The following is a 24,793-nucleotide window of genomic DNA, read 5'->3' on the forward strand; positions in this document are numbered from 1 at the left end:
CAGCGAGAGAGGCGCTGGGTGGAGATCAACCGCCCCTTCATGTGCTCAGCTGAAGCAATAAACATTTGCGAAGATCTGAATGGCTTAGTCCGTTCCGGAAAGCCAGTGCCCTACATACATCGAGCATGTGGAGGAGGCGTTCTTCATTGGACGCGGGAGGCTTGGGGGAGAGGACAGGCAGGAAGATGTCTTGGCCCATGTGAAAGACGGAGATCACCTTAGGGAGGAACGCGGGGTGTGGGCAGAGCTGGACCTTATCCTTGTGAAAAACCGTGTACGGGGGTCCAGAGCTCTGATACCTGCCTGGCCGATGTGATGGCAACCAAGAAGGCCACCTTCCATGAAAGATGAGACCAGGAGCACGTGGCCAGAGGTTCGAAGGGGGGTCCCATGATACGGGACAACACCAAGTTCAGATCCCACTGTGGGACAGGGGGCCTAGCATATGGGAAAAGACGGTTCAATCCCTTGAGGAACCATCCGGTCAAAGTATGGGAGAACACCATACGACGACCATACACATGATCGAGGGACGTGATCATTCCCCTCTATTCGACATTGGTGAGGCCTCATCTGGAGTACTGTGTCCAGTTTTGGGCCCCACACTTCAAGAAGGATGTGGATAAATTGGAGAGAGTCCAGCGAAGGGCAACAAAAATGATTAGGGGACTGGAACACATGAGTTATGAGGAGAGGCTGAGGGAACTGGGATTGTTTAGCCTGCAGAAGAGAAGAATGAGGGGGGATTTGATAGCTGCTTTCAACTACCTGAAAGGGGGTTCCAAAGAGGATGGCTCTAGGCTGTTCTCAATGGTAGCAGATGACAGAACGAGGAGTAATGGTCTCAAGTTGCAGTGGGGGAGGTTTAGATTGGATATTAGGAAAAACTTTTTCACTAAGAGGGTGGTGAAACACTGGAATGCGTTACCTAGGGAGGTGGTAGAATCTCCTTCCTTAGAGGTTTTTAAGGTCAGGCTTGACAAAGCCCTGGCTGGGATGATTTAACTGGGAATTGGTCCTGCTTTGAGCAGGGGGTTGGACTAGATGACCTTCTGGGGTCCCTTCCAACCCTGATATTCTATGATTCTATGACCCTGCACCAGTGGATGGAAGGCCAATATGGCCGCCCGGTGCACCCTGACCGAGGAGGGGGCCAGGCCCTGGGTTCTAAGGTGGAGGAGGTAATCCGGGATAAGCTGAATTGGGGTGGCCGTTGGGGAAACACCGTGCTCGACAGCCCATCTGGAGAACCTGGACCACTTTGCCAAGTAGGCTCGGCGTGTGGACAGCTGCCGACTCTCCTCGGACCCTTCCGAACATGCCCGCTCCTCCCCGCCTAGCCATTGAGCAGCCACGCCGTGAGGTGGAGAGCCTCTAAGTTGGGGTGAAGGAGACGGCCTCAGTTCTGGGAGAGCAAGTCTGGGCGGAGAGGCAACGGCTGTGGCGGGGCTGCCACTAGGCTCATGAGGGTCCCATACCAATGCTGCCAGGGCCAAGCTGGGGTGATTAAAATGACCCGTGCCTTGTCTAACTTCACCTTCTCTAGGGCCTTGCTGATGAGGGGGAAGGGGGGGAAGGCATAGAGAAGCTGGCCTGACCACGGCAGGAGGAAGGCATCTGAGATAGCACCCTGTCCCAAACCCTCGCTGGAGCAGAACCGGGGGCAATGCCTGTTCTGCCTCGTTGCGAACAAGTCCACCTGGGGAATTCCCCGTGCTCGGAAGGTCTGGTGAGCCACCTCCGAGTGGAGAGACCACTCATGCTGGGAGGAGAAATTCCTGCTCAAATGATCGGCCCGTGTGTTGCGGGCTCCCGGCAGGTGGAAGGCCCTCAGGGAGATGCCGTGGGCTATACAGAAGTCCCACAGCCTGAGGGCTTCTTTGCAGAGGGCCGAGGACCAGGTCCCGCCTTGCCTGTTGATGTAAACATCAAGGCCGTATTGTCCATGAGGACCCTGATTATCTTGCCCTGTAAGTGTGAGCGGAAGGCCACACACGCCAGGCGTACCGCCCTGAGCTCCCTGACGTTTATGTGGAGGGACAACTCCGTGGTCGACCACAGCCCTTGGATCTGAACTGTCCCCCCCAACCCAGGTCCGACGCATCTGACACTAGCTCCAGTGACGGGGCCAAGTCCCGGAAGGGAACCCCTTGGAGCATGTTGCTCAGGGAGGACCACCACTGTAGGGAGGCAATCACCGGGCCTGGGAGAACTGTGAGGCCAACCAAAGTTGGAGAGGCCTCATCTGGAGTCTGGTGTGGCGTACTACATACGTGCACGCCAACATGTGACCCAGGAGCTGTAGGCACGCCCTGGCCGTTGTCATGGGGAATTTCAAGACCGAGGCGATTAGCCCTGTCAGGGTCTCGAACCTGCCCAGCAGGAGGGAGGCTGTGGCCGTCGAGGCATCCAGGAGCGCCCCGATTAACTCTATGTGCTGGACTGGAACTAATGTTGACTTGGCCTTGTTTACCAACACACCCAGGGTGGCACAAGCGGACAAAAGGAGTGCCACGTGGTCCCGCACCTGCAACCAGGAGCTGCCCTTGACCAGCCAGTCGTCCAGGTAGGGGAAGATCTGGACCCCCCGGCACCTGAGGTAGGCCACCACCACCGACATACACTTCGTGAACACCCTGGGGGCAGTGGATAGGCCAAACGGGAGGACCGTGAGCTGCTAGTGGTTCTGCCCCACTTGGAACCGGAGGAAGCACCTGTGCCCCTCGAATATATGAATATGGAAATACGTGTCCTGCAGGTCCAGGGCCGTGTACCAATCCCCAGGGTCCAGGGAGGGTATGATAGAGGACAGGGAGACCATGTGGAACTTGAGCTTGACCATGAACTGGTTCAGGTCCCACAGATCCAGGATAGGCCTGAGATGTCCTTTCGCCTCGGGGATAAGGAAATAATGGGGGTAAAACCCCTTGCCCTTGAACTCCCTGGGCACCATTTCCACAGCTCCCAGACTGAGGAGCCGGCCCACCTCCTGCTCTAACAGATCCACATGTGATGGGTCCCCCAGACCAGCGAGGGATGGGGGGGGGGGTTGGGCAGGGGCGAGACAAACTGCAGCATGTAACCCCGAGAGATGGTGTTGAGGACCCATTGGTCCGAGGTTAGTCACGACCATTCTGAGAGGAAAGCACACATGCGATTGCGGAAGGGAAGCTTTATTGAAGGGGGAGTCCCCTCGGGAGTTGCCCGGGTACACCCTGGCACCCCATCAAAAATGCCTTTTTCCTGCCTGCTTGCCCTTAGGGGGGCCAGGCTGCAGGGCAGGACGCGACTGCCTTTGAGGGCGCCCCTTTCGGTCCTTAGACCTGTTATAGGTGGGCTCATATCTAGGCTGAGAAGCCTGGGCAGGGGCCTGCTGCGGCTTGAACTTGGCTTTGGCCAGCGGTACGTAAAGGCCCAGGGTCTGCAAGGTTGTGTGGGAATCCTTCATGCCACGCAGCCTGGCATCCATTTGTTCTGCGAACAGAGCCTTCCCATCAAACGGGAGATCCTGCATAATTGGCTGGGACTCCGTGGATAGCCTGGACAGCAGGAGCCATGATGCCCTCCGCCTGGATACTGCTGAGGCCATGGATTGAGCAGCCATGTCCACCGCATCCGACGCCGCCTGTAAGGCAGCGTTGGCAGCAGCCGCACCCTCCTCCAGCAGCACCTTGAAGTCTTTCTTGTCTCGCTCTGGGAGGGAGACCTCAAATTTTGGCAGTGAGCCCCACAAGTTAAATTCGTATCTGCTCAGGAGAGCTTGGTGGTTAGTCACCCACAGCTGGAAGCTTGAAGATGAATACAGCTTCCTACCGAAATAATCCAGTCTCCTCGAATCTTTATTTTTGGGCATGGGAGCTGGTTGGCCCTGTCTCTCTCTGTGGTTGACAGATTCGACCACCAGGGAGTTGGGCACCGGGTGGGTATAAAGGTATTCATGCCCTTTGGCACGTACAAAATATTTGCGCTGTGCCTTCTTTGAAATGGGGGCCAGGGAAGCTGGCGTTTGCCACAAGGTGTTTGAAATGTTTGCCAGCCCCTTGTGGAGGGGCAAAGCCACCCTGCCCGGCACCGGGGAGGACAGGACATTAAAAAGGGAGTCCGAGGGCCCCTCCATCTTCTCTGCTTGGAGGTTAATACTCGATGCTACCCTTTTCAGGAGCTCCTGGTGTGCTCTGAAGTCCTCCTGCAGGGCCGCGGGTGGCGGGGCCGCAACTGTGTCATCCGGAACAGGGGAGGAGGCCGGCATGGAGCTCTGAGTGTCTGCCGGCACTGGAGGGTCCATCCCTTCGTCGGACTCCAGGTGGGGCGCCAAGGACGTATGCCCCACCGATTTAGCTCCCAGGGGCCTAGAGAGTGAGGCCAACAGCGCCTCTGAAGCTCCGGTTACTGAGCGAGCCCCCACCTGGGGCTGCGTCAGAGGCCACAGTGCCCACTGGTGCCACTGCCCTTGCTGCAGCACGAGCGGCACCGGCTGGTCGGCTTGACTAGGCTGACCCAAGGAGGGGTGGTTGCGAGCGGAGGTCGGGCTGACCAGTGACCTGGCGCTATCACCGGAGAGGGAGGAATGGCGGTGCCTGGAGCGACGGCGTCCACGGGACCGCGACCCCGACACAGAGGAGTGGTACTGCTCATAGCTGCTGCTCCGCGATCTGCTCCAATGCGTGGACCTTCGATGGCACAGTGCTGGCAATCTATGCCTCGAGCCGCAGGGACGGTGTCTCGGCGGGGAGCGAGAGCAGGAGCCTAACCAGGAGCGGCGACGGTGCCCATGCTGTGACCGACTGCGGTAGCCCCGACCACTCGGTGACTGTCTGCGACGCCTTTCTCGGTCACGTCGGTAATCACTCCGTGGTGTGGAACGGTGCCGGGAGCCCTGTTCGGAAGGCAGCCAACCAGACAGTCTAGCGGATGTTGATGGCGATGCATGAGGACTGCGTCCCGAACGATCGCTGGGCGGCTAGCGGGGTCGGGAGCGGTCTCCTGACCAAGACCTGTGCCAAGCTGGGGGTGATTGCGGGGAGCCCAGCGGCGGTTTGCCTCTAGAGCGGGGGCCCCAACACCCCCGGTACCAGCATGGTCATGACGTCTCGAGCCGCTTGCAAGGCCTCCGGCATCCAAGGCATCCAGACAGGCCTGACCTGACACGGCCGGGCTACTCCGCTCAACATGAGTCAGAGGCCTAGGGTCCGGAGGGGAACAGGGGCTGCCCGACATGGGTCTAGCCTCTGCCCCTACTTTCTCTCGATGCCACTGCGACGGTTGGCCTTTCCTCGGCTTCTTCTGTCCCGTAGCTGTGGAGCAGTGCCAGCTAGTGGAAGGCACCGAAGGGTCGCCGTGCACCGAAGGCACGGGGCCCAGAGCTGAATCGGCATGCCGGAGCCAGGGTCAGCGTTGACTCCATGAGAATGGCCCGGAGTCTAATGTCTCTTTCCCTTTTTGTTCGGAGTTTAAAAGATCTACAAATCTTACAGCGGTTGCCGATGTGAGTCTCGCCCAAACAACATAGGCAATCCGCGGGCGGGTCACTTCTTGGCATAGAACGCCGGCAAGTGTCGCACGACTTGAAGCCCGGGCCCTGGGGCAGGCCCCAGCCCGGGTACTTGAACTGAACTGACTGAAAGAACTGACTAGCACTAAGCGAACCGAAAAGTTCTGGGGACGAGCTACAGCTAAGCTGGAGCAGAATAGTTCCCATGCACCTTCACTGGCGGCAGGAAGGAACTGAGGGTGAGGGGAGCGCGCAGCTCCCCTTATACCGCGCCATGAAGGCGCCGCTCCAGGGGGTGCAGCGGTGCTCCCCCTACGGGTACTGCTAGGGGAAAAACTTCTGGCACCGGTGCACGTGACGGCAACATGCACCCTACTGTGGAATACACATAAGCAATCACTCGAAGAAGAATGGGATGTAGAGCAGGGCGAACGGGGGAGGCTGGAGGCAGCGTGTGTGGGGCACAGGGCAGACGAGGGAGGGTGGACAGGGACTAGGGTGGGCAGGTGGGGTGCCGGAGGTGGGGAGGGCATGTGGATTGCTCAGACGCACCAGGCTCTACGAGATACGGGAATAGGGAGAGGTGTGTATGTATGAAGACTCTCAGGGGCACGAGGAGCCACCATGTGCCAGGCTGTTACTCCGCCAGCTGTACCATGTAAGGGCAGAGGGAGGGTGGTGTGGAGTCACAGGATCTGTGCTCTGTCCCGGCCATTCATGTGCCAGACGCCCAGGGCTCCTGCTGTACCCCCAGGGCAGGTCCCAGGCCCATCCTGCCAGGGTCTGTGAGCTCCAGCACCCCATCTCTCAGGAGTGAAGCCAGCGGAGTATTCGCAGTGATGCTGCACCTTTTCAAACAAGGCAGTAGCTGTTAAGTCTCCTAGAAGCCAGCATGAGAAAGTCCTTAGGGCGGCCTGGACAAGCCAGGCTTCAGAGTCCCCACTGGAAGGAGCCATGGCCCCGACGCTGCCCTGCTCTTCTGAGATCCATCCTGGCTCCCTCCCATGGCACCTTTTTCCCCGCTGCGGGTCATTTCCTCCCATGGAATAATGGCTCTTCCTTTGCCAGCACAGGGTCTGCCCTTCAAGGGGTGTAGAATGCAGCCAGTCTGGGCTCAACTCAAACCACAGCCCTGATCTCCCCTGGTCCAGGGAGAACTCTTCCCTCCGCCCCCTCCCCTCCAAGAGGTGGCCATACAAAGTGGGAAGAGGCCCTGAGTCAGCCAGATGGGTCATAAAAATGGCCTGTGATGGGATATTAGATGGGGTGGGATCTGACTTACCCAGGAAAGAATTTTCTGTAGCATCTGGCTGGTGAATCTTGCCCATATGCTCAGGGTTTAGCTGATCGCCATATTTGGGGTCGGGAAGGAATTTTCCTCCAGGGCAGATTGGAAGAGGCCCTGGAGGTTTTTCGCCTTCCTCTGTGGCACGGGTCACTTGCTGGAGGATTCTCTGCTCCTTGAAGTCTTTAAACCACGATTTGAGGACTTCAGTAGCTCAGACATAGGTGAGGTTTTCGGAGGAGTGGGTGGGTGAGATTCTGTGGCCTGCGTTGTGCAATAGGTCAGACTAGATGATCATAATGGTCCCTTCTGACTTAAATATCTATGAATCTAAAAATAGCACAAAAAATTCCCACCCTCCTCAGCTGCTGTCATGCCCCCAGCAGTGCCATCAAAGGCCCAGGGAGGTGTCCGGTACCTGACTATGGTATCTTACTGGTACAGGGATGTATGAAGGGCACAGAAGGATGCCAACCATGGGGCTGAGCCATACAGGGGCCCAGGGAGGTGTGACAACTATTGGAACTATGTGCGGTATCTTTGGGGAGCGGGGTAGTTTCACATTTAAAGCCTGAAAACCTCCCAAAAGCCACTACAGTGAGCTAGGCCGGACAGTTTGAGGCACACAATGTTTACAGCCCTTTGTAGCAATACAGCTGATGAGTCTGTGTGTGTCCCTGGCTTGCTGGTCCGTCCCTTCTCCCCCGCCCCCATAGGGTGGCCTCAATGTTTGCGAAGACTGTGGCCCACCAGCCTCCAAGACAGGCCATTCCTGGGATGGCAAGGAAACCTTTCAATACTTTTGTTTTTAAAAATATGTTTTCACGGTGATGCTTTTGCTCTAAGAACAAATGCAGTGGAGGGTCTTGGGTTGGAAGTGCCGTCGTGGGTCAAGGTAGATTCCCCATCCCTGGGAGTCCTCAGAGACAGAGTGGATGGGCCTCTCTCCAAGAGACTGACGGGAATGGGGCTGGTTAGAGACAGAAGGGACATGATGAAAGCCTTTAAAATATTGATGGGCTGAGAGTAGGGAGGGTTTGTTTCCCCTGACTTACAACACAAGAATAAGGGGACAACGAATTACAGTAAGAGGAGAAGTTCAAAACCAAGCAAAGGAAATCCTTTTCCATACACTGAGATTAGCCTGCAGAACTCACCGCCACATGATAAGGGCAACACCAAGGCTTTGAGGCCTGCTAAAGTGATTGGTCATGTCTATGGATAACGCGAACAGCCAGAGTTAGCGTAGCTCATGCTAATACTGGTGGGGATATTACTTCTCCTCTGGTTGAGCCTGATCTTTAATTCTTTGATCTCAGGGTGCAAACCTAAAGCAGGGTCAGATTATCCTACATCTGCTATTGGGAGGTTCTCACACCTTCCTCTTAAGTGGCTAGTACTGGGCGCTGCCAGATGGGATACTGGGCTAGATGGCCACTGGCTCCGAGCCAGTCCGGCCGTCCCTACGTCCCTTCTTAAAGAGATGCTCTAGCTTGGCCACCAGATACAGGCTTCAACCCTGGAATCGTGGCCTGGGATGCTGCGGACGGGGCTGTTTTACGGATTCCAAGTCCAGAAGGAGCCCCACAGAGCATCTGCTCTGAGCCGCTGTAGAGCACACCCCGTTCCCCATGTTGAGCCCAATGGCTTTAGTTAGCCCAAAGCATTTCAGTTCTCTTCTGAGCCACAGAGAACCGGGGGAGGGGAGCCACTGACGTGCCACCAGTGCCCAAGCCCCTTGAAATGGCACGACCGCCGTGTGTGAGCATGTTTAGACCTTCCACCGCAGCCTGGCAATCATAGCCGCGAGGGAAGGCTGAGAGAGTGGACGGGAGACAGGAGGGTGCAGGAGGCACAAACCACACTGCAGAGGCCGGGGCTGTGCTGTCGGTTTTTCTTTTTTTTAAACACTTTATTCATAGCATTATTCTGAAGAAAGATTACATCGGACCTCTGTACACGTTCTGAACATGCTTCAGTAGGAAAGACAGCTCCATGGGAACACCCCCCCCCCAGTCCCTACACCCCCTGCTCCCCAACCACACGCTCCCCCCCCAACCCCAGAGAACGGCTGCCGCCCCCAGTCCTGCCGTGGAGGGGGGAATGGTGTGCTCCCCTATACAAAATAACCTTTGCATAGATTATGTTCAAAAGAACCTATTTTACAACAAGGGCTGTACATACAGAGAAAGGTGGGGGGTTTGTGTGTCGGGGGGGGTCCAACCAATCAGAGCCCCAAGAGTCCTTGGAGCTATGTGAGTCTGAAATGTACATAATTAAAAAGAAGACAATTTCTCCTGTGTGTGTTGGGGGGGCCGCTGCACCCCGCGTTCCAGTCTGTCCCCAGCGGCCAGATTTGGCTGCCCCAGCCTGACAACCTGGCTCCTGCATGGAAGAGCAGGAAGGAAATCGAGAAGAACCCCAGGCGGGAGTGGGAGGCCACGAATTTGGTCGCGTCAGTTAAAAACCAACCCAAGCTAGTTAAAAAGAACGGGTGAGTTTTTAGAAAGCGGGGGGGAGCTCCCTCCACTGGGGGGGCAGGAGGGGGGAATCTGAACCAGCCCTGGATTGGGCAAGAGGATAGAAATAAAAAAGGGTGTGAAACGCCTGGGCCAATCCAGCCAGGGCCTTGGGCTAATCCCATGCCTGGAACCAGGAGGAGCCGCGTACACCACCCGCCTTGGTTGGCACCCTGCCTGCTCTAAGATGGCAAGGAGCAGAGCCCTGTTCCCTCACAGGATGTGTCTGCCCCAGGGCCGGAGCAGCAGGGTCACCCCAGGCTGCCGAGACTTGCAGCTGGGTTAGCTTGTGCCCAGAGCCAAGCGTGTGTCGGGGCCAGGGGAACCGGACAGCCATGCCACCAGCCCCTCCCGCGTTCAAGTAGTGGTTTAACAGTCCAGACGGGGATGGCAGAGAGGTGGGAAGCCCAGAGCGGCTATACTGCTGCCCGAGAAGGGCGGGATGGGGGTGGGTGGGGAGGCGAGCTCCGATCTATCCCAAGGGGAAGTGACTCTGGCATCTCCCAGGCTGTGGTCACGTTTTGGGCTTGCGGCCTCTGATACTTAGTGAGGAGGTAACCATGGCGGCAGGAGCAGCGGTGGCCGAGGGGGTGGGGGCTCCAGCCACCCCCCCCGGCGTGGTGCCGGTGGCCGAGCGGGTGTTGCCGGCTGGGGTGGCGGCGGCGCTTCGCAGGATGCGGTCGGCCGAACTGCCTCGGGGGCACGGCCGCCTCCTGCTGCCGGTGGCTCGGCCTGCATGGCGGCGGCGGCGCTTGGGCCGCCGCTCGCCCTCCTCGCCGCTCAACTCTGCTGATGACTCTGACTCGCCGCCCCCGTCGTCCTCCGATGAGCCGGCAGCCCCGGGGGACTTGCCGCCCTCTGACAAGCACCCCCGCTTGCGCCTCTGGTGCTCCTGCTCCAGCGGTGGCACCAAGCTGCCAGGGCGCTGGCGGGTGGAGCGGGCTGGGGTCTGCTCGGAGGTGCTGCTCTCCCCTGACGAGGTGCCGTCCGGCTCCGGCTTAGGGGCAGCGCTCTGGGATGGGAGCAGGGCCGAGCACTCGCTGCCCGACTCCAGCTTCTCTTCCTGCCGGAGACGGGCCAGCCGGGTGAGGGGCCGGGCCTCCTCGCCATCTGACGAGCTCTCGCTGGGGGCCTGGCCAGGCTCTTCCTTCCTCCTCCACCTCCTCTTGCGGCCAGGTGGGGGCGGCTCCTTCTCGGCAGAGGTGTCGCGGTCCGAAGTTGAGCCAGGGCGGGGGGCTGCTGTCTCCACACGGGGGGAAGCTGGGTTCTTGGGGGGCCGGCCCCGCTTGCGCTTGGGGGGTGACTCAGTGCTGGGAGTGGCAGGGGCCCAGTGTGCCTTGGGGGGCCGGCCCCGCCGGCGCTTCTCCAGGGGGGAGTCATTCTCACTGCTCTCTGTCTTGCTCCTGGGTGAGACTGGCTCAGGGGCCTTGGGCTCCAGCTTCTGGGCACGTGGCTTCAGGGTGCCGGGCGGTGGCCGTGCCTCCCCCTTGCAGGGCTGCTTCAGGGTCTTGGGTGAGGATGGCTCGGGAGTCTTGATCTCTGGCTTCCTGATGCGGGGCACATTGGTGCTGGGTGGTGGCTGTGCTTCCCCCTGGCTTGGCTGCTCTGGAGACTTGTTCTTGGGGGGCCGGCCCCGTTTACGCTTGAGGGGCGGCGGGGGCAGGCTGGGGGGCAGCTCCAGCCCAGATCCCTCGTCTCCCCTCTCCTTGGCAGCCCGGCTCTCCAGCTCAATCCTGCGGCGGGCGGGCAGGTCACGGAGCAGCGGCAGCTCCTTGCTGGAGGGGGACAACTCCAGCTCGGAGATGCTGTGGGCCGAACTGCTGCTGGGGCTCACCACGGTGCCGCTGGTGGTGTCCAGCTTGTGGATGCGGTTGCGCCGGCGTCGGATCAGCTCTTTCTCCTCCACCACAGTAACCAGGCGGCCTGGCAGCTTGCGCAAGACCTTGGCAGCTGGGCCGTCCTGGCCCTGGTGGTTCTGCCGGATCTCTACATCAGCGCTGGTGCGTCGGCGTGGTGTTTTGGCCGGCGATGGGCTGTCCGAGGAGGAGGTCGTCCCTGGCTGCATCTCCCCCAGCCCCAGCGAGGTGGTGTTGGCTGCACGCACTCTGTCTGGGTGCTTGGGCTTGTCTTCCCGGTCCTCCAGCCCCCTCTTGGACACCACCTTCAGGCTGCTGCTGCCACCAGTGGCCATCTCCAGTGGCTCCGTGGCACCCTGCGCCAGCTCCCTGGGCTGGGGCTCGGCCACGCTATTGGAGAGAGGGGAAGGCCGCTCTAGCCCGTTGTGCTCCTTGCTGGGGGGCGGCGTTTTCAGTCGAGGCAGAGAGTTGGCAGCCTCCACGGGCTGGTTCAGGTAGCCCGTGAGAGGCCAGGCTGGCTGGGGCTCCGCCTCTCCTGGCACTTTGTCCTCTGTGGTGGAGAAAGGCTCAGCAGCGGGCGGTTCGACCCCTGTCCTAGCAGCGCTGTGGGCACACGTCTCTGGTGGGAGCTCTGCTGCGGGCCCATCGGGTGCCTGGCTCTCCAGCACCTCCAGGGTACCTCTGACTGGCTCTCCCCTCTTCACGTCCACACTGTCCAGCTCCACTGGGCATCGGGACAGCTCTCCGGCTACCTCAGCTTTGCCCAAAGATCCCTTGGCTTCTTCAGGTGGCTCCTCCCCAGAGGCTGGCGTCTCCGGGCTTGGCACCGGCTTGTCGGGGGCTGGGATCTCCAGGTTGCAGGGGGTTGGTAGGGGAAATTTCTCTGAGGCAGACGATGGCTCTGCGCTCCCCATCTTCGCCCCCGTCGTGAGCTCCATGGATCCCAGCACCTTTTCCCAAGTGGGTGGAGGTTCCACCCTCAACACATGCTCAGCAGGGGGCTTCTTCGAGGCTAGCTCCCCTGTGGGTGCTGTGCTCTCATGCCCTAGCAGGGCCGGTGCCCCCAAGATCTCAGCAGCTAGGAGCATTGGCTGGGGGGTCTCCTCTCTGGCAGGTGCTGCCTCAGGTCTTGGCTGGAGGAGCTTCGCACCAGCTCCTGGTGCCTCAGGTCTCAGGTCCTGCTCCCCAGCAGGAGGTGCCTCTGGTCTGAGTGGGGCTGGTCGAGGCACCCTGTCCCCAGGAGCTGGAGCATCTGTTCTCGGGGGGGCGCTCCGCAACACCCGCTCCAGGGCAGCCAAGGGCTCTGCTCGCTGCGGGGCGCCTCGTAGCACCCTGTCCCCGGGGACTGGGGTGTCTGTTCTCTGAGGGATGGCTCGGAGCACCCGCTCTATGGTGGCTGGGGGCTCTGCTCTTTGGGGGGTGCCTCGCAGCACCTTGTCTCCGGTGGCAGGGGGTTCAGGTCTCTGTGGGGAGGTCCGGAGCACCCTCTCCCCGATGAAGGGGGCCTCTGTTCTGTGAGGGATGGGCCGGAGCACCCTCTCGCCAGCCCCTGGAACCTTGGTCCCCGACTCCTCCTTCTTGGCCGCGGCCTTGCGGGTCGGAACCGGCATCTCCTCCCGCACCAGATCCCTGCGGATGGCTGCGCCACGCGTGTGCTGTGCCACCAGGGACAGGTGGTCTTCTGCCTCCTCGGCCTCCAGCCTGGCATGGTGGCCCCGCAGGTGGCGCAGACTGGGGAGCCGGGCCTGGGGCGACTCTGTGTCCACTCCATCTGCCTCGCGCAGGGAGAGGCGAGTGCCCCGCAGTCGCTCACTCATGCGTGTGCCAGTGCGCTCTGGGCCTGCTCGGCTGGGCACCTTGGCCTTCTTGCTCTTTTTGATGTAGCCTTCCTCGCTGAGCCGACCCTCCTCCTCGTCATCGGGCAGCTTGAACACCACCTCATCCTTGGCCTGGTCTATGTCCTTCCGGGCGGCCTCCACCTGCTCCTGTAAAGGAGAGAGACAGTGGTCATCTGCCAGGCAACCACAGAGCATCTGGTCTGGGCCAGGGGGACAAGGAGGGGGTGGGATACTTGGCCAGATGGGCCCATTGGCTTGATCCAGGGCAGGATATTGGGCTAAATGGGCCCATGGGTCTGAGCTGGGGCAGCAGGGAGGGGGCAGAGTACAGGACTTGAGGGTCCTATGGGTCTCATCCAGGGCGGGATATGAGAGGGATGTTTGTGCCTCGATGGTCCCATGGCCGTGATCTGGGACAGGATACAGGGGGCTAGATAATCCTGTGGGTGTGATCTCGGGTGGCAAGAGGGATGGGACACTGGGCTAGATCGGCCCCTGGGTGTGATCTGGGGCAGCAGGGGGGGACCAGATACAGGGCTAGATGGGCCCCTGGGTGTGATCTGGGGCAGTAGGGGGACAGGATACCAGGCTAGATGGCCCCTAGGTGTGATCTGGGGCAGTAGGGGGACAGGATACCAGGCTAGATGGCCCCTGGGTGTGATCTGGGGCGATGAGGGGGATGAGATACTGGGCTAGATGGCCCCTGGGTGTGATCTGGGGCGAGGGGACTGGATACCAGGCTAGATGGGCCCCTGGGTGTGATCTGGGGCGATGAGGGGGATGAGATACTGGGCTAGATGGCCCCTGGGTGTGATCTGGGGCGAGGGGACTGGATACCAGGCTAGATGGGCCCCTGGGTGTGATCTGGGGCGGCATGGGGGACAGGATACCAGATGGGTTTACACAGTGCCTCAGTGCCCTGTGGCCCCATCCCGCACCCAGCTGGTGCCTGTTTGTCATCTCCATGAAAGGTCATAAGCCCAGGGGAGTGGGGCTCACAACAGCCTGAGAGATGGTTGCTGTGCGGCCACACCACTGAAGCTGCGTTGCATGGGGGGAGCCACGCGCTTGAGGTTTGGAGGTGCTGCCGAAGCCAAGGCTGTGGACAAAGCTACTCTGGCCAGCCAGGATGAGATCCCCCACCTGGCCCCAAACGATGAAGGGATTAAAGGGGTCGCATTCACCTCTGCCTGCTTCAGCTCCTCTCGGCTGATGTCCTCCAGAGAGGCCTCCAGGAAGTTCATGGCATAGCGTTCAATGGGGGTGAGCTGCGAGGGCAGGAGATGATGAACAGGAGTTACCAGAGGGATTTGGGAAGCCAGGACTCCTGGGTTCTAGCCCCAGCTCTGGGAGGGGAGTGGGGTCTACTGGAGTAGAGCAGCAGCGGGCTGGGAGTCAGGTCTTTTGGGTCCTATTGCACATAAAAGAGCCCTGAAACGGTGGGCCCACAGGATTGGCTACACCCAGGGCGCAGGGGCCGCTGGAAAAGCTTGCGAGATTCTGAACCTACCACTGAGAGCAGGGCTCATTCCCTCCAGCAGGTGGCAGCAAGGACACAGCCACCCACCCCCTTCCCACGGTACAATGCTCCCCCAGTTGAGATACACTAGGGTTCACTGTGCTGCAGGGTAGGAGAAAGGGGAGCAACATGATGCAGGGTGGATCTCTTTCTAGCCAATCTGCCCCTGCACCTGCTCCATGAGCGAGGCGATCTCCTGCTCCGCCTTGGACATCTCCTCCTCCTCCTCCTTGCTGGGCCGTTCGTCTGCGTCCAGGGGGATGTTCTCGTTGAACTCGGCCAACTCTGCCACCTGCTCGGCCTTGGCCTGTGTGGCCGCTCGGATGTCCTCAGGGTCCTCGGCCTTGCACAGCGCCTGCCGGCCAGACACACTTCTCTCAGTGGGTGAGGAGGCGGAGCTGAGGGAAACCCAACCCTCCCCATGGCTGGGTGGGGCTTACCTGCTCCAGGATCTGGGTCTGCTTGTTGGCCATGGGATCCTCCTCGTCCTCCTGTGCCATGGTGAGGACCTCCCCTTCCTTCTTGGCCGGCTCGTCCAAGGGCATTTCGAAGAGTTCCCGGATGGTTTGCTGAGGGGCAGACACACCCAGGTTAGGCATAGATACCCCCGGGTTATACTGAGCAGTGACCTGCTTGAGTGAGGGGCTTTGTAAGAGCAAGAGCAATGTACTCAGCCAGATTTCTGGGATTGGATCAAGGAGATCGGGCTTAGTCAGGACTCCTGGGTTCTCCCCCCAGCTCAAATTCAATGTTGATAAATGCAAAGTAATGTACGTTGCAAAACATAATCCCAACTACGCATATAAAATTATGGGGTCTAAATTGGCTGTTACCATTCAAGAAAAATCTTGGAGTCATTGTGGATAATTCTCTGAAAACATCCACTCAGTATGCAGCGGCAGTCAAAAAAGCAAATAGAACGTTGGGAATGATTAAGAAAGAAATAGATAATAAGACAGAAAATATCATATTGCCTCTATATAAATCCTTGGTACGCCCACATCTTGAATACTGTGTGCGGATGTGGTCACCCCATCTCAAAAAAGATATACTGGAATTGGAAAAGGTCAATAAAAATGGTTAGGGCTGCTGTATGTGGAGAGGTTAATAAGACTGGAACTTTTCAGCTTGAAAAGAGACGACTAAGGGGGGATACGACAGAGATCTATAAAACCATGACTGGTGTGGAGAAAGTAAATAAGGAAGTGTTATTTACTCCTCATAACACAAGAACTAGGGGTCACCAAATGAAATTAACAGGCAGCAGGTTTAAAACAAACAAAAGGAAGTATTTCTTCACACAACGCACAGTCAACCTGTGGAACTCCTTGCCAGAGGATATTGTGAAGGCCAAGACTATAACAGGGTTCAAAAAAGAACTAGGTAAGTTCATGGAGGACAGGTCCATCAATGGCTATTAGCCAAGATGGACAGGGATGGTGTCCCTAGCCTGTGTTTGCGAGAAGCTGGGAATGGGCGACAGGGGATGGATCACTTGATGATTACCTGTTCTGTTCATTCCCTCTTGGGAACCTGGCATTGGCCACGGTCGGAAGATGGGATACTGGGCAAGCCTTTAGTCTGACCTAGTATGGCCATTCTTATGTTCTGTTCTGGAAGGGAAGTGGAGTCTCTTGGGTTAGAGCAGGGGGTGCTGGGAGTCAGGACTCCTGGGTTCTCTCCCCAGCTCTGGGATGGGAGTTGGGTCTGGTAGGTTGGGGGTGCTGGGAATCACTAATCCTGGGTCCCAGTAGGGAGTTTCAGCTTTCAGCCCATGACTTAGCTGGTCAGCAAGGGATGCAATGCAGCAGGGAGTGTGACTGCTGCAGCAGGGCCAGGTACCTGTTTGAAGTAAGCTGTGGTGAAGTTCCCGCCCTCAATGGCCATGTCTCCCAGCATCCTCTTCTGATTGGCCTTCTTCAGGATGTTCTCCTCCACTGTCCGTTCACTGATCAGCCTGCAGGGGGAAGCAGAGAGGCAACTTACCCTCTGGGGCAGGGTCAGGCACACAGACTGGGAGGGGAGGGGACATGCACTGCACAGGCTCCCTCTGCTGGACAGGAGGAGTCAGAGCAGGTGACATGGCGCATGGCTGACCTGTAGATGTGAACATCACGGGTCTGGCCGATGCGGTGGCAGCGGTCCTGGGCCTGGGCGTCCATGGTGGGGTTCCAGTCGCTGTCGTAGAACACCACAGTGTCAGCACCCGTCAGGTTCACCCCCACGCCTCCGCTGCGTGTTGACAGGATGAAGCAGAAGATGCGCTTGTCAGCGTTGAAACGCTCCATCAGCGCCTGTCAAGGGGGAAGCCACAGTGAGGGGTAGCAGACAGGATATGGGGCTGGTGGGCTCTAGAGTTTACAGCTGCGGGGCTGGGAATCAGGACTCCTGGGGTCTGTCCCCAGCTCTGGGAGAGGAGTGAGGTGGATGCATAGCAGAGGAGGCCTGCGGGCTCAGAGGAGTCCCTAGCCTGGCTGCTGAGGGAACCCCCACGACACGTGGGTGCAAGAACAAGGCGGCAGCCGGCGATACCTGTCTCTGCTCCACGCGGGTGCTGCCGTCCAGGCGCAGGTAGATGTGCCCATGGTAGTTGAGGAACTGCTCCAGCACGTCCAGCATGCGGGTCATCTGGGTGAAGATGAGGACCCGGTGCGCTCCGGCCTTCAGCTGTCGCAGCAACAGGTCTAGGGTCTGGAGCTTCCCTGCAGGAAGGATCAGGGATGGTGACCAGGCGAGCCAGGCAGGAGTAAGGACCACTAAGAGCCTGGCTTCTCCCTCAGCCCCTGCCTGAGCAGAGCGTCTCTGCCCAGCCTCCCTGCTTCCCACCCCTCCCCTGGATCGGCCAGGGGCCCAGCTAGCCATGACCCCCACTGCCCGGCCCACCCACGTACCGCAGTCGTACTGGATGAGGCGCAGGTCGGGGAACTGGGTGCGCATGTTGCAGACGATGCGATGCAGGCCGCTGGCCCGGGGCGAGATCTCCCGCCGCAGCGTCTCCTTGAAGATGGCCTGGTGGAGCAGGAGTGACGGGGGCGGGTGAGAGGTGTGAATGGTGATGGCAGGCGCCTCCACGGGAGGCATAGCAAAGATGAACCTGCAGATACAACGGGCATGGCTGAGGGTGCGAACAGCCAGGGCACAACAGCAGGCCAGGGGGACGGAGGACGCGCCTCCACGGTTGTCAGCTCTGGGAGGGGAGTGGGTTACAGTCGGGTGGAGAAGGGGCCTGGGAGTCAGGGCTGCTGGGTTCCAGCCCCAGGCCTGGAATGGGGCAGGTTGGGCCTGGGAGCCAGGACTCCTAAGTTCGAACCCCAGCTTCCCAAGGCAGCTGCATAGATCCCCGTTCCTCACTGAGGGGCCCAGCCACACCGCCGGGAGGCGTTACCTCTCAATGATGTCTGCCAACTGCTCAACCCTCTGCTGGGGGGTCAGGATGGCCTGGGCAACGGCTGTGGCCCGCTGCCAATACATCTCTAGGTGCTGGGGGTCCCGATGCACCTGCGCCACGTAGCAGTGGCTGTAGCTGGCCCCCCTCCAGCCATCCAGCTCTGGTGCCACTTCCTGCCCCTCCTCCTCCTGCTCCCGAGGGGGGCTGGGTGGGAAGAGGGTGCAGAGGCGCAGCACCTCGGTGCCATAGATGGGGGCCAGGTTGCAGTGCTGCTCGTTGAGGCGGAAAAGCCGGTCAAGGCGCTCCTCCTTCTGCTTCTTCCGCTTCTCTTCAAGTGATTCCTGCCACCGGGACCACACAGATGGACAGACGTCAGTGTTGGCGATGGGACGCCCCCCCCCGAGCTGCCTTACATCTGAGATCCCAGCCCCACCCCCCAAGATCCTCTCCCCTCCATCCGGGCCAGTCCGGGCTAGCATAGCTCCCAACTCTTCCGAGATCCTCTCCCCAGCCCAGCTGGTCCAGATCCTTCTTCTCCCCCTCTCCTGGTCCAGTCCTATCCCTGCCCCACTGCACTGAGATCCTCCTCCCCATGGACTATCCCAGCCCCTCCCTGCCCTATCTGCCCCCTCTTCTTTCCCCCAAGCCCAGTCCCCCCGCACATTCACTCACCAGATAGAAGGGTGACCGGGGTGGGGGAGGGGGCTGCCGCCTGTGCCGTGGGGCCCGTGGCGACGGGGGAGGCGGGGTGGGCGTGGTGGAGCGTAGCATTAGTGTCTCGGGTTCCTCCTTGGGCACTGGGCTGGGTGCGGCTGCGGGCCGCGGAGCCAGTGCGGGGCAGACAGCAGCAGCGATGGTGGTGGCAGGGGGGATGGGGAGAGGGGCCGCCGTGGCAGGAGAAGGTGGAGCCGGTGCTGGAGCTGCAGAGAAAGGCCAAGCGGGGTTAGTGAGAGTCCTAGGGCACAACGCCCCATCTAGGAAGGCAAAGATGACCCGCTTACCCGACTGCTCCATGCTGGGCACTTGTGTCTGCACCACTCGGATCATGGGTCGCACCAGGGCCTGCAGTGGGGTGGGTGCCCGCACCGGAACCAGTGGCTGAGTGGGCAACCGCACGGGCGGCATGGGTGCCACGGGGAGCTGGGCTCGCTGTGCCATCAGGGCAGCCGGCAGGCTCGGCAGGGTGGTGGCTGTGGCCGGGCGTGGAGGCTGCTGTAGGGCTGGGGCAGGTACCAGGCCGTCCCGCGGGGCCTGCCGCACTACAATCTTCACCACACCAGAGCTGTTCACCATGGAGGAGGGCACTGGGGAGGAGGAAAGCAGGGTTAGAGCCTGGCAGACATCTTCCCCCTCACAGCACGCAGCTTGACCCCCACACGAACCACGGGACCCCACTCCCTTCCCAGAGCTGGGACAAAACCTAATTCCCAGCCCCTTCTGCCCTAACCCACTAGCTCCGCCCCGCTCCCAGAACTGGGGATAGAACCCAGGAGTCCGGCCTGCCGCTCGCCCTGATCTGCCCCCTGGCCACTGACACTCACCTTGTGTGGCAGCTATGGGGACGCTGATGGCTGCTGAAGTGGTGGCTGCCGTGGTGGCAGAGGCTGGGGCGGGCAGGATGGTGGTGGGCTGGGGGCCTGACATGGCCTGCACCCCGCCCTGCGCCTGTCCGCCCTGCTGGGTCATGGCCTGGATGAGAGCCACCTGGGCGGGCTGGCTGATGATGTGGTGCTGCCCCCCGGCAGAGACCAGGTGAACTACATTCCCTACAGGGGAGAAAGCATGAACAGCTGGGCTTCCCCACCAGAGCACGCCCACCCCATCCCCGTCCCCTGTGCGCCCCCCTGCAGCGACCCGGCCGGGCTGGCACTGGGGCCTTACAGCAGAGTCAGGCTTGGAGTTTTGCTCTCTCCCTCGGGTCAACAGGCGCCTCATGGGCAGAGACGGCTGGAGCTTAGAGGGATCCCACCCTGGCCGTCTGCCCCGCCATGCCCCAACACTCCCTTATGGTGCCCCTCCGCTGCCTGCCCACCACTGGCCCTCGGTTCCCACTCCCCACCCCACCGGCATCCCTCTGTGCACCGCTGCCCACCCCACCTCACCAGCGCCGCTCTGCTCGCCCCAGGGCTCCCCACCCCACTGGTGCCTGTTGGTTCCCTGCTCTTCCCCACCGTGCCCCTTGGCTGTTCTCCAGGACCCCACTCCCCCAGATCCGTTCTTACTCCACCCACTGGGACCCCCTGGCTCTTCCATCTCCTCCCCCAAGTGCTGCAGTCTCTCATGCCCCCTCCCTCCACCCTGCCTCGTCCGGTCTAAGTACGAGTGTTCAGCAGCCCCCAGCAGAGCTCTGGCTGAGTGGAGGGGAAGAGGAGAGAAAGCAGGTAAGCCAGCCAAGCAGCCAGGGCACAGGGGGCTGAGGGAGAGACAGTGAGAACAGCAATGGTGGAAGCAGGGGAGCGAGGATTTGGGGCAGGGAGAGGGCTCTTAGTGGGAGGATCACACAGTGTGCAGGGACTGATGAGATGCAGCCACCTCTGGGGTAGGGCGTGGGGGCTGGTTACACAGAGATCCCTCACCAGGATGGAAGAAGGAGAGGGGAAGCAGAGGTGCCTGGGGCCACTTGAAGGGAGGGGTTTACCTACTTTGCAGCTGTCGGGGCTGGGCCATGGTGACCTGCCGCACCTGGGTGCCCGTCAGGGTCAGCTTGTTCCCTTGGATCTGGAAGGTGAGGGGCTTGCTGCCTGGGGCGCTCTGCAGGGGCCGGTTGGCCAGCGAGGCCAGCTGTGCGATACTCACCACCTCGCCCGCTGCGGAGAGGGGACGGGGTCAGTTCCCAGGAGGGGAGGGGGCAGACACCTGCTGCCTTCCCCCCCACTCCCTGCAGTGCCCCTTGTACTCACAGGGCAGCCGGGCCTGCATGTCCGGGGAGAGCAGCAGCCTCTGCTGCACAGCGCTGGTGGCCGGGAAGTTGTAGCCAGGCAGGGTGCTAGTGGTGGAATGGACTGTCACTGGCTTCATCATGCTCCCCACGGCGCCCGGGTTCAGTGGGTTGGTGGCTAGCCGCACGGCGGGGGCTGGCACCGGGCTGGGCTTGAGGGTGGAGGCAGCAGCAGCAGCAGCAGTGGCAGGGGCCGGCAGCACAGGGGGCTGGGGGGCATTCGGGACCAGCTGGGCCGCAGGCATCAGTGTAGGCAGGACTGTGAGAGGAAACAGGGGCTGGTTAGAGGGGAGGAGTCAGCCAGCCTAGCCACGCCCCCATGGAAGGGAGAGGGGGATACCAGCCCAGCTCCTCCACCCTGGGAAAGATGGGGCAGGGTCCAAGGAGCTGTTACCTGGCCTGGCCCTGCCCTCCAAAAAGGAGAGGGGAGGGAAATCCAGGCCACCCCCCCCCAGTAGGGCAGAGGAAAGGGCCCTGCTGCAGGGGATCCCAGTGGGGACCCAGCCCCGCCCCACCCCTCCCATTGGGCAGGGCCCTTACCCTGCGGGGCGGACACCGGGGCCTGGAGCACGGCGGCAGCGGCGTTGTTCTGGCTCAGCGTAGGCACTAGCGTTGGGCCCTGCGGCCTGGCAGCAGGAGGCACCGGCACTGGGGATGGTGGGAGGGGCAGGGGCAGCGAGATGGGTACGGCCATAGGGTGAGGGAGCAGGGGAGGCTGAACGGGCCCCGGGAGAACTGGGCCCATGGGGTGCATGGGGGCCAGGGCCTCTGGCAACACAGGAGCCATAGGTCTCTGCAAGGGGGCCACAGGGCGAGGGCTGTTCACCAGCACCACAGTCCGGTTCTCTGGCTTTGGCACTGGCTGCAGCATCCTGCAGGGAGGGGGAACAGATGGGGTTAAAGTGCGGGGGCAAGGGAACTCGCCACTCCCTGCCGACCCCCCGACAAATCCAGGACTCCCCTCCAACCCCCTGCTCTGCGCTATGGCAGCCCCCTCCCCCAAAACCCCTGGCATTGGCTATGGAAGCCTCCTCCACTGCCCCCAAGATTCCTCTGTCCTGGGCAATGGTAGCCCCTCCCCCCACTGAGATCCCCATCCCCCCCAGCCCATGGCCATGGCAGCCCCCTTCCCTCCCGCTGAGATCCCCATGGGGGGCTGCGGTACCTGTTCACTTTCATCTTGACAGGCTTGGGCCTGGGCGGGGGGTCCGGGGACTCGGCGATCTCCTCGATCAGCTTCCTTGTCACCTTCCACTTAGGCAGGAAGGTGTCGGCCTCGTAGCGGGACACGCGCCCCTCCAGGTTGATGAGGTCGAAAATGCCCATGTCCACATGCTGCAAAGGGGCCAGGCCCAGTTAGGAGAGGACCAGCCCTCCCATGGCTCCTAGTACTTCCCCCCGGAGCAACACCAACACAAGGGCAGGCAGGAAGGTGAAAGGGCCTGTGTCCCATTCCTGCCTCCCCCTGAGCAAGCCAGGGCTCCCTAGAGAAAGGCCCCATCTCTACCCCGCCCCCATCCCTGAGCCAGCCAAGCCCCTGTCCTGGGGCTGGACTGGAACTGAAGTCCCCTAGAGCCCTGTGTCCCACCCCCCACCCCCCTTGAAGGGCTGGGGCACCTGCCTTAAAGGGGTCCCGGTTGAGGGCGCACAGGACGAGGGAGGCGGTGCTGAAGCAGATGCCCTGGGTGATGAAGGGCGAGTGGATGGGCCGGGGGTCGAAGAGGTTGGGGTGGTTGCAGACCTTCCGCAGCTGCATCAGGATGTTGATGACGCTCATGAAATGCCCTGTGGCCAGAGTCTCCTTGGTGCTGAGAGGCAAGCAAGAGCAGAGTCAGCTCGAGCTCCTTGCTGCCACCACATGCTGCATTTCTGGACTGGCGGGTGGGTAAGAACCACCCAGCAATGCCACCCTGGGATCGACCACCCAGCGCTGAGATGCGGCCGCTTCTGGGGTGCAGCACAGCAGCGGCCGGGTAACCACACCGTGCCACTGCACAGGGACCCCTCAGGCAATACTGAAATGCAGCTACCTCTGGGGCAGGGAGCAGTGACTGATTAACACAGCAGTGCAACAGAGCAGCGAAGGTGGATTCTGTACCCAACTGACACTATGGGCAGGAGTTAGAGAGGCAGAACGCAATGACCCGAGTTGGGATCTGGCACCAGTCTTTCCCAGAGCTGGGGACAGAACCCAGGAGTGCTGGCTCCCAGTCCCCACTGCTCTAACCCATTAGACACCCCACGCCCCCAAGAGCCAGGATAAACCCAAGCGTCCTGTGCCCTCTGCACTCACGTGGCCTGGGCCATGAAGTCATCATAGAGATAGCGTTGGCGCTTGGACAGCCGGCACTTGATGACGTGCTCATATTTCTTTGGCATTTGCTTCTCCACATCCACCTTAACCCTTCGCAGGAGGAAGGGCCGCAGCACCTGCCAGGGGTGGGGCAGAGCCATCAGTCTGAAAGCCAGCCCTGCCCCCAACCGTCACAGCTGTCCTGATCACCAGCGGGAATGCCCAGCCCAGCCTAACAGGGAAAGTCTGCCCTCACACCCTGGCCAACACTGGGCAGCCCCCCCACCCTGGGGGTCATGGGGCTTGCAGAACTCTGACCCCTCCCAGAGGCACCACTTATGAGGATCCTGCTTGGGGACGATGCCCGGCCCCCACCGATTGCCCCAACTGTACTATTTAAACCAGGAGGAAGCACAGAAAGTTGTCTGGGCAACCTACTGACTTCCTGACTGGTTCCCAATTCTGGCCCCCTGGCCTGGCCTCTGACCACTAGGCCTGTCACCCCTGCTCCGAGCACTAGATCAAACTGCCTAGGTCCCGGTCCTGACCCATCCCCTCTCCCAACCCCAATCCCTCGCAGACCCCACCCCAGGCCTGATTCCTAGCAGCCCTTGCTCCCCACCCCCAGCAGCTCCTTCTCCCCTTCCACTGCAGCCACAGCAGTTCCCACCCGCACCTTGTGCAGCCGCTTGACCAGGCTCTCGTTGTACTCCTGGCTACCCTCGATCATGCCTGTCAGTGGATTGGAGAACCACTCCTTGAACTCGCGGTGCGACTGGAAGACATGGGGCATCAGGAAGTGCATGAGGGACCAGAGCTCCATCAGGCTGTTCTGCAGGGGGGTGCCTGTCAGCAGCAGCCGCCTCTGACTGGAGGAGACACGGGGAAAGGAAAGGCAAAGCAATGAGCGTGCTGGGCCACGCGAGGCCAGGGCCCTCCCCACCTCAGGGGGGTACCTCACCCACCTGTTGAAGTTGAGCAGCGACTGCCAGCGCTGGGATTTGAAGTTCTTGATGTTCTGGGCCTCATCCAGAATCAGGTACTTCCAGTTCTTGCGCCGGAATGCCTGGTGGTCCTGCAGCACCAGCTTGTAAGAGGTGATGCAGATGTGGAAGGCATTGGGCTTGGTCCAGCCCTACAGAGGGGAGCTGGGTTACATTGGGAGGGGCTGCGAGCAGCCAGAGAAGATGGACCACCCAGATCCCCTTCCCATCTCCAAACCAGGTGGTTCTACAGCCCAGGACCAGACTGGAGCTGGTGCCCTCAAAGGGGAAAGGCCCCGGGTCCATTCCCCGCCCCCATGAGCCAGCCAGTATCCTGTGCAACCCTACAGAAGCCTGCCTGCTCATAAAGCAGGAGTGTGCTAATGATACAGACCTAGGAGACACTGTCAATGCAGAAGATTGGACTATTATACAGGAAAATCTGACCTTGAAGACCACAGTGACAGAAATGGGATGAAATTCAGCAGGACAAAGTACAAGGTCCTGCATCTCGAGTCTAATAATAAGAATTTCTGTTACAAGCTCATCAGCTGGAAGCAAGAGAGGAGAGAGACATGGCTGTGGGGGTCTATCACAGGATGACTATGAGGCACCAACGTGACGCAGCAGTGACAAAGGTGAATGTGATCTTAGGATGCCTCAGGAGAGGCATTTCCAGTAGA

General features: G+C 60.5%; 1 protein-coding gene across 3 annotated transcripts in view; it reads right to left on the bottom strand.

Annotated features, from left to right (window-relative positions):
• Positions 1-8,816: 8,816 nt before the first annotated feature.
• The window catches only part of SRCAP (Snf2 related CREBBP activator protein), a 30,326-nt gene continuing 14,349 nt past the window's right edge, over positions 8,817-24,793 (bottom strand). For all 3 annotated transcript variants that reach the window (XM_073350373.1, XM_073350369.1, XM_073350372.1), the window contains 20 exons: positions 24,093-24,262; positions 23,804-23,996; positions 23,128-23,264; positions 22,456-22,642; positions 22,000-22,169; positions 21,375-21,706; positions 20,797-21,093; positions 20,539-20,703; positions 19,438-19,662; positions 18,898-19,200; positions 18,569-18,816; positions 17,894-18,237; positions 17,400-17,602; positions 17,041-17,210; positions 16,606-16,802; positions 16,351-16,465; positions 14,949-15,077; positions 14,681-14,863; positions 14,174-14,257; positions 8,817-13,136 (listed from right to left, as the gene is read on the bottom strand). In XM_073350373.1, coding sequence (XP_073206474.1) covers positions 9,810-13,136; positions 14,174-14,257; positions 14,681-14,863; positions 14,949-15,077; positions 16,351-16,465; positions 16,606-16,802; positions 17,041-17,210; positions 17,400-17,602; positions 17,894-18,237; positions 18,569-18,816; positions 18,898-19,200; positions 19,438-19,662; positions 20,539-20,703; positions 20,797-21,093; positions 21,375-21,706; positions 22,000-22,169; positions 22,456-22,642; positions 23,128-23,264; positions 23,804-23,996; positions 24,093-24,262 — 7,179 coding nt within the window. In that variant the 3' untranslated portion in view covers positions 8,817-9,809. The remainder of the gene's footprint in view (positions 13,137-14,173; positions 14,258-14,680; positions 14,864-14,948; positions 15,078-16,350; positions 16,466-16,605; positions 16,803-17,040; positions 17,211-17,399; positions 17,603-17,893; positions 18,238-18,568; positions 18,817-18,897; positions 19,201-19,437; positions 19,663-20,538; positions 20,704-20,796; positions 21,094-21,374; positions 21,707-21,999; positions 22,170-22,455; positions 22,643-23,127; positions 23,265-23,803; positions 23,997-24,092; positions 24,263-24,793) is intronic.

Source organism: Lepidochelys kempii, chromosome 6, assembly GCF_965140265.1.
Source record: "Lepidochelys kempii isolate rLepKem1 chromosome 6, rLepKem1.hap2, whole genome shotgun sequence".
In the NCBI taxonomy this organism is placed as follows: Eukaryota; Metazoa; Chordata; order Testudines; family Cheloniidae; genus Lepidochelys; species Lepidochelys kempii.